Below are 11275 nucleotides of genomic sequence, written 5' to 3' on the forward strand. Positions count from 1 at the left end.
CACGCTTTGCCAATACATAGCAGCTTATTGCTGGAAGGGTATGCTGGGACTTGTAGTTTCACAACACCTGGAGTGTCACAATTTAATAAACACTGACAAAGTAACAAGTTTGATATACGAACTTCAATAAATTGGTGCACTTGACACAAATCTACCAGCATTAGGCAATTTCCCCATTGCTGCTCTATGCTTTAGGAGGACTAGACACCTTCCCATAAAAGAATCAGTACCCCCCCTTACCCTCCCCTGTGACCGAATCTCAAAATTAACTCAATCTTCTCTTTTTTATTGCTTCTTTGATATTTACCCCCCACCCCCTTTTTCTAGTGTTCTTGTTCAGTTAAATCATGCTGTGGATAATCATGATTGCCATTGTTACTGTCTTGTTGAATACAGAAAGAGCAGTAATGACATATTGACTGTCTTATGTTGTGAAGACAGTATCTAAATACCAATTATCTGTACATAGAGTAAGGCACCACATTAAGTGCGGTTTTGTTTGCATTATTTTCATGCGTTTATTGCCTCACAAGACGATCATACTTGGCTTCAGTTGCTGCAACAATTAGATTATCTCATTTTCTAGGTTGTTCCATCCCCACCTACCTCAAAAACAAGACTTACTAAGGTTTGGGCACCTTAAAAACAGAGAGAGTTAGTTTAAGGAACAGGCTTTTATCAAATTAAAATGTTCACGCAAAAGACATTTAAAAAAATATTCAAGTTGTATGTGTATTTAGATTGAGTTTTGTGTCTTTATTTGAATTGGGGGGAGAAAACCCCACTAAAAAACAAACATGGGAACAATATGAATAAAACAGAAAAAGCAATATGGTAAGCAGGTGCTTGGATGGTCTCTTCAAGAAGCAGGTTCTGAACATAAATTAGTTTATGCACATGCCCAAGTCAAAGCCTTTAATGACCATACCTACAAAACAGAAAAAAGTAGATTTCAAACTAGTGTTTCCATCAGACAAGAATGTCGCCACTGAATTACAAAGAAAAAAAAAAAAAAAAAAAAAAAAAAAAAAAAGACATACCACTTCAAATTTGAATATATTAATTTGCATGTTTGAGGAAAATAAAATCACCATAATATAAATAAAATCTGCTCTTTATACCTCAAATGTTTAGTTTCCAAATGCATGCTTATGTTTAAAATTGGTTAATTTTAGATAAAAAAAAAAAACAAAACAAAAAAAAACCAAAACAATTTAATGGCAGCTGTGGAACCAACATTGTTCTCTACACCAAACTGCCAAAAACAATCCTGACCTTCCTTTCACTCATTGTGTAAGCCATACGCAAGACTAAACAAAGCAGGAGAAAGATGAAAGTGGTAGAAGTTTGGACTATGGAGATGAAGTTTTAGAGTGTCACAAAGCCCCTTCTAAATAATTTTCCACTTCTTTGTACAGCCAAGTGCACCTTTTAATTCACTACAGGTTGCTCCTGAATGCAGACTGGGAGATTGCCCCATGGTATGTGCTTGGAGGACCATTGAGATGCAGTAGTACAGAACCAATAGATGTTTTGTGGTACATATTGAGTGCTTTTTAAAAATTAAATCTATTGTTTGTAAATACAGAGGAACTCTAAGAACATGTACTACATGGCTAAACTAAAATTAATGAACAAATCCTAGCTACTCCAAAGCAGACTTACTAGACAAATGGAGACAATTTTACATCAGGCATTGTCACCATTTTTTGAAGTATGTTTGTTATGCCTACTGGACAATAAAAAAATAAAATAAATAGTGTTGGAAGCTACTTGAAGTATGCAACAAAATATTGGTTAATATGCACCCAGAAACTAAACCGAAACAATGTAATTGAAAAAGGACTCCTTGGAGGTTGTTAAAAACAAAAAAAAATCAGTAACGTTTGCAGAGCCCTTGTATCTCTTGGCAGTAGATGGTAGCCAACACACAGTTTTGAAAAGGTTAAGAGCTACACTGGTAGAAAAAAAAAATAAAAAAGCTTTTTTTATATTACGTACTTTTGAAATTCCCACTCTCGATTATCCAATGGACAAACTTGTCGAGTCTTCAACCAGCGAGAAATGCAATGGAAGTGGAATGCATGCTAGAAGAAAGAAAAAATATCTTCACTTATGGTTGCATCATTCCCCACAGCTATACTGCCTTAAAATGTACAAGGGAACAGATTAGTGTCACTAAGCCCATTTCCATACATTTTTTTTGCTGTCCAATAATTTGAAAACCTAGTAAAAAAAAAAACAAAAAAAAAAAACAAAACAGAACACGCACCACACACACACACAAAGTAAATCAGATAAACTTAGATTGTACGCTCCTGAGCAGGGCCATCTCTCCTCCTGTTTCCACCACTTCTAACTCTGCTCTCCAGCTACTTAGCCCTCCTCCTCGAGGGTCCTCCACCCCACGTCCACTCTCGCTCCCTCCTCCCCCCTGGGGGTCTCCCTGTCTTCCGCACCCTCCTTCTTGGGCCCCGTCGTTTGCGGATCCTCCCTCCCCCTTCCCCGCCCTCTCTAGCTGTACATTGAGCTTACTGAGTTGCTGTGTTTACTGTACTGTGCTGTCTCCCATTGTATTGTAATTTTGTTTGCCTCTGTACGGCGCTGCGGATGCCTTGTGGCGCCTTATAAATAAATATTAATAATAATAATAATTTAACATCAATATTTATATAGCGCCAGCAAATTCTGTTGCACTTTACAATTTGGAACAAACTAATAGAATACTTGGTAATACATACAGAGAGGTAAGAAAGCCCTGCTCACAAACTTACAATCTATGGGAAAGATGAAAGATGTGGCCATGCAGAGCACAACGAAACAAAATTCAGTCAAACTTAAAAGCAAAAGAGTTTACCGTCATGGACAAGATTTATATTCCTAAAGTCTATACTTTTTCTGGCCAATTTTTGCAATGGCTACTAAAGCAAACCCATAACTAAACATATTAGACTGCAAGGCAAAGTCCAAGTTATAGGACATTAAGTCAAGGCTTACCGCTCATCTATCTGCTATCTATATATTCAATTCTCTTTTCTTCCACCTTTCCCCCCCCCCGCATGTACTGTGTGCCATTGATTACACATATATGGCTCTACCAATAAAGTTTCTCAGACATGTTGGCATGGAATATACCCTAAAAAGAAGCAATATTCTTTTTTTGAGACAGACAACTGAGCAAACCAGGTTTGTCAGCTGTATATATTTTGGTTCAGTAATATACAGGAGGGAAATAAATATGGCAGGAACAATTGTACAGGAATAACCTATACACATCACAGTGAAGGAGGGAATTTCACAAAGTGGGTAAGGGAGCCGATGGGTGGGTAGATATTTTGAGACAAGCGAGATGTATGTAGGTGCAGTTTTGCCGATTGCTTTGTATCTTCGTATAAGAATTTTATATTTGATTCTGTAAAAAACAAAAACAAACAGATGACCAATGTAGAGGCTGACAGAGTGGCTCAGCAGAGGAAGAACAATTTGTAGGGAAATCAATCTAGCCGAGAGGTGATATTAATTACTGAGCTTGACCTACTAGGCCTCAGCTGCTGTAATCATCCTCAGTAACAAAAGTTTCAGCTAATGCAGGGGTGGGCAAACCTGTCCTCAAGGGCCATATCCAGTTCATGTTTTTAGGATTTCTGTCTGTAGAAACAGGTGGGATAATTACTGACCCAGCCAAATAGATTAACTCAGCTGTACATGATTAAAGAAATCCTAAAAACATGAACTGGATATGGCCCTTGAGGACAGGTTTGCCCACCCCTGAGCTAATGCAACCTTCATCCACATTAACATTTCCACCATATGAAGGGAGGGGGCTGTTGCTGTTCACTACAATTACATTCAATACATAATTTTCTCCACCATCTTCTCACTTGCAGTCTGGGTTTCTGATCTAGAGACAATATTGTAGACTCAATCAGCTTGCACACTGACTAGCTAAAGAAAACATGTGCTACGATAAAAAAAAAATTGCATACCCTTATTGGATTTGCATCCTTCCATTTTTTGCTACTCATAGGTACACAGGGTGTGGATCTCCTGTTACAGAATAATGCCCAACTCTTGTTTAGGCGATAGTCGCGGTTTTTGCTTTCAGCATGCATCACGTCTGAATCTCAGTTCCTCTGGTATACGTACCTAGTACTAGCATTGTTGAATTTTTTTGCGAGTGTATTTTGAATTATATTTAACAGATATGGGTTTAAAAATACTGCACTAGATCCCTTCTGTTTTTTCTTTGCCATATCTTTACACGGTGGTAGTCACTTCAGCGACTCCCCAAATTCCGACAGCACTTTCCACGATATGTGAACTCCGATTTTCAGGTTTCCTACCTTGAGGTCACATCGAATGCATGGTATACCTCTTGCAAAAAATTGCGGCCAATGAACATGCCGCTGTGTAAAAACGACGTCATCTTAAACTGCGACAGACAATTTTTGCCATTAAGGTGTTCATTTAAGTAAGCGCCGCATCTACAATGTAGAACATTGTAGACGAGACGCTTCCTTAAACGAAGAATGACTTGATCATTGGGAGACTTCTGTATTGCACCAGCAAATCGTATGGGAGGAAAAAAATAAAAATAAAAATAAAATAAAAGATACTGGTGGGTATGAGGCCATTTTGTTGGTGGGCAGAAAGCTTGTGGGGTGAGCCATAGTGCTATAGGTGGTAGGTATGGGACATTTTGTGTCTTACATTGCTATATGCAAAGCAGACCAACGCCACCAACACTTTTTTTTTTTAATATAGTAATATCTATTTAAGCTGCACCTCTGTAGTCATGTGATTGCGCACCCATATACAGCAAAAGTAGGGGATAACTAGCCCATACTAACCATCTGACTAACAGTTGTGTGACAGCCCACTAAATACTTTGTAACCTTTGCATTCTAGCTGGACAAATATTCAATATGATGTAGCACTTACACTTGTGTATCAAACCATTTTCCCATAGATTGTAAGCTTGCGAGCATGGCTCGCTTACCTCTGTCAGTATGCATTACCCAGTATTGTTTTAGAACTGTTTTTTCCCCAGTTGTAAAGCGCTACGGAATCTGCTGGCGCTATATAAATGCTGATGATGACTTTCCAGTAACCATGAAAGAGTCAGAATATTTAGACTCATTGCCTTAGAGTACAGTTGAGGTACTTACATTACACACTCCCCATGCCACAGTACATTCCTCTGAAGTTGCGGATGCTTGATTAGCCTGACATTCTATACCTGAGGAGGAGGGGGATAGTGGAAAAAAAAAACAAAAAAAAAAAAAAAACAGGGGGGAGGGGGAGTAGGGGGTGGAGAGGCACATCATTAGCGACACACATTTTTACACCTTTGTTCACTGAGAAATACTTTGAATAATCATATGAAAGTTCAGGTGTCCCCTAGGTGATGGAGTAACAACAGACTAAATTTCTGTTTAAGGCATCATCAATGAATTAAAGGTATGGGAATTAAAACAACAGCTTAATTGACTGATCAGTAAGCAATCCAAGTTACCCACAAAACTTAGTGGTTAGCACCTCTGCTTCACAGCACTGGATTCACAAGTTCGATTCCCAAACTTATCTGTGTGGAGTTTATTTTCATATGTTCTCTCTGTGACTGCGTGGGTTTCCTCCCACACGCCAAAAAAACAAGACATACTAGTAGGCTATTTGGCTGCTACCAAATTGATCCTAATCTGTGTGCACGTTAAGGAATTTAGACTGCAAGCTCCAATGGGTAAGGGACTGATGTGAGAGTTCTCTGTACAGCTTTGTGGAATTAGTGGGTGGAGATATATATATATATATATATATATATATACACACACACACACACACACATATACATACACACTATATGGACAAAAGTTTTTGGTCGCTTGACCATTACCCCAACAGGGTCTGTAATGACATTATAGTCTAATATATACTTTAATATGGAGTTGGTCCCCATTTTGCAGCTAGAACAGCCAATATTCTTGAAAAGCTTGGAGTGTTTCTGTGGTAATCTGTGCCCATTCATTCTGTAGAGCATTGAGGTCAGGCACTGATGTTGGGTGAGAAGGTGTGGCTCTCAATCTATGTTCCAGTACATCCCAAAGGTGTTCCATGGGATTGAGGTCAGGGCTCTGTGCAGGCCAGTCAAGTTTTTTCAAAGCGAAATTCATCAAACCATGTCTTTGTAGTCCTTGCTTTGTGCACTGGGGCAGTCATGTTGGAATAGAAAGGTCCTTCCCTCAAACTGTTGCCCACACTGGAAATGAGGGGCCTAGCCCAAACCCTGAAAAACAGGGCCATCCCTCCCCCACCAAACTTCACAGTTGGCATAATGCAGTAAGGCAGGCAACGTTCTCTTGGCATCCGCCAAACCCAGACTCGCCCATCTCTCTGCCAAATAGAGAAGTGTAATTCGTCACTACACAGAACATGTTTCCATTGCTCCAAAGTGCAGTGTCTGTGTGCTTTACACCACTCCATCCAATGCTTGGCATTGGTCTTGGTGATGCAGGGCTTGTATGCAGCTCATTGGTCATGGAAACCCATTCCATTAAGCTCCTGCTGCATAGTTTTTGTGCTTACATTAATGTCAGTGGAAGTTCTGAACTCTTCAGCTGTGGAATCAGCAGAGCGTTGGTGACTTTAACGCACCATGTGCCTTAGCAGTCATTGACCCACTCTAATTTTGTGTGGTGTTGCATTTCGTGTCCAAGTTGCTGTAGTTCCTAAATGCTTCCACTTCCTAATAATATCACTTACAGTTGACTGTAGAATATCCAGCAGGGATGAAATTTCATGAACAGTCTTATTGCAAAGGTGGCATCCTATAAAAGTACCATGCTTGAAGTCAGTCACTGAGCTCTTCAGAACGACCCATTTTGTATCACAAATGTTTGCAAATGGAGACTGCGTGGCTAGGTGCTTGATATTACACACTTCTGGCAACGGGTCTGATTGAAACACCTCAATTCAATATTTAACAGGTGTGTGCAAATACTTTTGTCCATATAGTGGGTGTGTTATTTAATATGTACACACATACACAAACACATGAGCACTACAGCCAGCAATGTGTTAGACCATAACCTTCAACATTTTTAATTATTTTTGCAAAGTATTATTACAACCGCCCCCACCCAGCTGCTTCTTAATGCCACCTGGCTACCAAAGTTTTCTGGGGATTGGAAATGTTAATATTTATTGCAAAATAAAGAGCAAATAATTTAGCACACAAAACTAAATAGTAAACATTATGTTTACTAGCACTTTCCATTCCCGAATGAGAGTTCTAAACACTCATGAACTACCACCTAGTTAACTACCAAAAGATGGTTACTGAAAGTTTTGTCTGTTTACACTTTTGTTACCTACAATTATTCCCCAGGAACAGTCAGATATGGTGCCAGTGATCTCCTGCTTAGCCCGAGTAAGCTTTTCAGAGTTATGAAACAAAAATAATTTAGCTCTATATACATTTTCAGGGAATAATCCCTTGCTAACACATTTTCAGTAATTGGAGATATCTGTTAAAGGCAGATAAACAGGCAATTTTAAAGGCATCCATGATGTGTGTGTATGGGGAGGGGGGGGGGGGGGGTATGTTGGTTCTAGACTTACACAAGTCCATGATGTGGTTTCTGCAGATAGCACAATTATCAACCACAATATCCCAGGCCCAGAGAGCAACTGCATTCCACTGTGTAAAGAACATAAAACATAGTTAGTATCAAGCATTTAAGAAATGTTTACCTTGGCCAAAACACTGTGAAAAGTTCAGTGGCCAACTAAATAAGGCTCTTTGAAATGTGATAAAGTTGTAGTTTGTTTGTGAACAATGGTCTTTAATTCTAATACAGAGCAGAACACCACCATTAAACAAATACATTTTTAAAAAAAATGTATCACTGCTTGCCTCTGAGGAGTCATTTCTGTTTGAGCCAATGAATGCACCACTTCCTTGGATCAAATATTTGAATGACAGTGTTATTTTGACCTAGCAAATTAGCACACTACTACAATACACACGGTTAACGCAACATGCTAGCTGACCTGCTAAACAACATCTGGGAATTGTAGATTTCAGGGTTGGTTTGTTTTTAAAAATGTGGGACATGGCTTCAGGCCAATAACAGTCACTATAAATCTAGTAATATTCGAAGAAAGATGGCCCCTTTTTTTTTTTTTTTTTTTTTTAAACATTCAGTCATCTAAACATTTCATGACACTAAATACATATTTTATGTGGTAATGACAGCTCCAACATTAAGTCTCTCTCAACGGCCTCTCCCCTTTAGTTCCAGAGAGGGGCTTGTAGACATCACACCAGAGGAAGATAATGAGATTAGGATATTAAGACAAGACTCACATGCCTGGGAACAATACTCATAATCTTAAATAATTTTTCCTGTAGCATTTTGATAGGAGCCTAGACTGGACTCTGATATTGAGATTCTGCTCCCCCAGCCTTAACACTTTGCAGATGATTCACATCTTTAAGCTTTGTCTGTGTGAAGAGTTTTTTTTATCATGTGTCATGACTCTCTTTGGAGGGAAGCCATGAATGAAATAGTGACAAAAGTTGGTACTATCCTAGTATATCTTGTTAATGTACAGAACAGCTACTTAAAACCAAAATGAAACATTATTTTGATTGTCACTCCAAGATATCTAGCTGCACTTTGTGTTTTTTAAAATGCACTGGCTCATCAAACCTACCTTGAAGTATTATTAACCTAAAATATACATTGGCAAATTTAGACTGCAAGCTCCAATGGGGCAGGGAATGAGTTCTCTGTACAGCTCTGCAGAATTAGTGGCGCTATATAAATAAATGATCTACTAACAGCATTCACAAGTATACATACAGGAAAATTTCAGGAGCCTACCAGACCTGAAGATATTCATCAACATCATCAACATTTATTTATATAGCGCCAGCAAATTCCGTAGCGCTTTACAATTGGGAATATTTAACAAAGTTGTAAATCTAGGGAAGAAAGGCTTCCCTATCAGTACATTGAAGGACATTGCAGTCAAATAGTTCCAGCCTAAAATATAAATCCTAGTTTACAAATGCAAATGTGTGTAATCTCTCTAGTTTTGGCAAAGCATATAATGTTACTACTGTAGTATATCTTTATTTAAGACAGCATGTGTTTTAGGTTTAATTATCTTAAAATACAGGGCACATGTATGTAGAAGCAGCTGTACTATGGGGCACATTTAACAAATGACGGTATTGCACTATCGTGCACTTACCGTGAAAATAGCTGAAGCTGGCGTACATGAGGAAATCTAATGCTGTCAGCTCTGCTCCGGAGAGCAGAGCTGGACAGCGCATGTGTGGAGGGATCACATGATCCCTCCCTGTCACTCACAGCTCTCTCTCTGTAACGATAGTTGCAGAGACAGAGAGGGGATCTGTGTACTGGACATGCGCACTTGAAGAGTGAGGAGAAGACCCGGAGACAGCGCTTCCGAAGAGGCAGGTAAGTATGTTTTTTTTTTTATCACTGAAACAGCAGTTTTTCGGAACTGCTGTTTCTCTGCACGGCTGTACATAAATGTGAGAAGTAGTTCAATTCTTATCATTGCGATAAGGATTGAAAACTACTTTTCACTTTATGTGAATAATGATAAATGTACCCCTATATCATCTACCAGCAGCAGATGAATCTAATGAAAAAGTATATTCTAAGCTAGATTTTGTATATACTATATTGAACACTGTAAATAAGAAAAATCTGTGTGAGAAGATCACAAGAACCTACATTAAATCAACACACTTAAATCATTACAATTTCTAATATACAGAGCAGTCTACAAAAATAAGTCATATTCGATTATCTAGAATAGATGAACAAGTACTGAGAATTTTTAACATTTCATGTACCTTACATATTCATATTTAGGTTTAATTTTAAACAAAAACCCATACAGACAAGTAACCCACGCCCTAAACATCCATTGTTTGTGCATTTTTACAAAGCTGCTATGCTCCAAAATATTGTATAAAACAAGGACACATTCATAACGCTCGTCACAGGATAAAAAAAATCCAACGATTTCGCCTACCAGATATGCACTGATAATGATCACCATAGGTGACCCGAGACTCTGCGCTATGCTTTGAGATAATTGATGTGAACGCCATTGCCTCAGCTACCTCGAATGTCCCGACGAGGATTGGTTTTGTAAACTAAGCTGTCAGTCACGCTACATGCAGGAGCATGCAATCAATAGCCAGTAACAACATTCTCTAACAGTGGAAAATAATCTAGACCGGAAAAAAAACTGGACCAATTTATCACAGTACTACCAAGAAGAGATAACCTACCTTCTTCACCTCGAACCGCTTCTTACCGACGCTGTTGTTGGTCCCACTCGGAGTATCTACATCCATAGCAGCAGCCATTTTGAATGATAACACATTCCGGTTCTTTATCGCGCATGCACTACTCACGCATTGTCGTCAATGTCATGTGACTTTCTTAAAGGCGCTTACTAGAAGCGTTCGCTACTGTCTATGGGTCAAATACTGATAACAAGGAAGTAGATGTCTGTCATAATCAAATGAACAACAACAACAACAAAAAAAACACATTCACAAATAATATCTGTATATTATTATTATAAAATGTTGAGACGTCTGTTTTATTGAAATAAAAGATAAACAAAAACGGAATCATAGTTTACAACAGTTATATTTTCTTTTGGGGTTATACAGTTATGCAAATCACATCATATCACATGAAATGTCACGAATGTCATGAAATGTAGTTGAGAATTTACCGCTTTACACGGGCAGAATAGTCATTAATGATGCCATTAATATTGATAAATGCACAGTAAGTACCACTTGTCCTGGATACAGTTCTTTGGATCTGATTTTAAGCTTTATATTTAGATTTAACAATTAAAGGTATTTTATCTGTAATGTAATTGCATGATGAGACAATACGTAAAGTTATCTTGGGTGATTTCATTCTTTGCTACCTTCAAAGACAACAAATTGGAACTATGTAACACTTCTATTCCTCTAGTTTGGATTACTTTAAATTTCCACCAAGTTAGACATTAGAGGGGATAAATTTACTAAACTGCGGGTTTGAAAAAATGGATATGTTGCCTATAGCAACTGTTAAATATGATTTTTTGTTAAGGCCTCATAAGGCCTTTGTTCAGCCATTTTATTGTAACTTGTATAGAAATATTATTTGCTAGAAGAGATTATTCATTTTTCTGTTAACTTGCAGTTTTGCAATATGTGAGCCTA

The 11275-nt window shown here is 38.2% G+C and overlaps 1 protein-coding gene across 1 annotated transcript; it reads right to left on the reverse strand.

The window, feature by feature from the left end:
- Nucleotides 1-659: 659 nt before the first annotated feature.
- Nucleotides 660-10457, reverse strand: RBX1 (ring-box 1). Its single transcript, XM_075182789.1, has 5 exons — nt 10337-10457; nt 7618-7696; nt 5169-5239; nt 2002-2087; nt 660-928 (listed from the first exon to the last, which is right to left on the reverse strand). Exons 1-5 carry the CDS (start codon nt 10412-10414, stop codon nt 916-918), a joined length of 327 nt encoding a protein of 108 aa, XP_075038890.1. The 5' UTR covers nt 10415-10457; the 3' UTR covers nt 660-915.
- Between the last annotated feature and the right edge of the window lie 818 nt (nt 10458-11275).

This window comes from Mixophyes fleayi, chromosome 8, assembly GCF_038048845.1.
Source record: "Mixophyes fleayi isolate aMixFle1 chromosome 8, aMixFle1.hap1, whole genome shotgun sequence".
In the NCBI taxonomy this organism is placed as follows: domain Eukaryota; kingdom Metazoa; phylum Chordata; class Amphibia; order Anura; family Limnodynastidae; genus Mixophyes; species Mixophyes fleayi.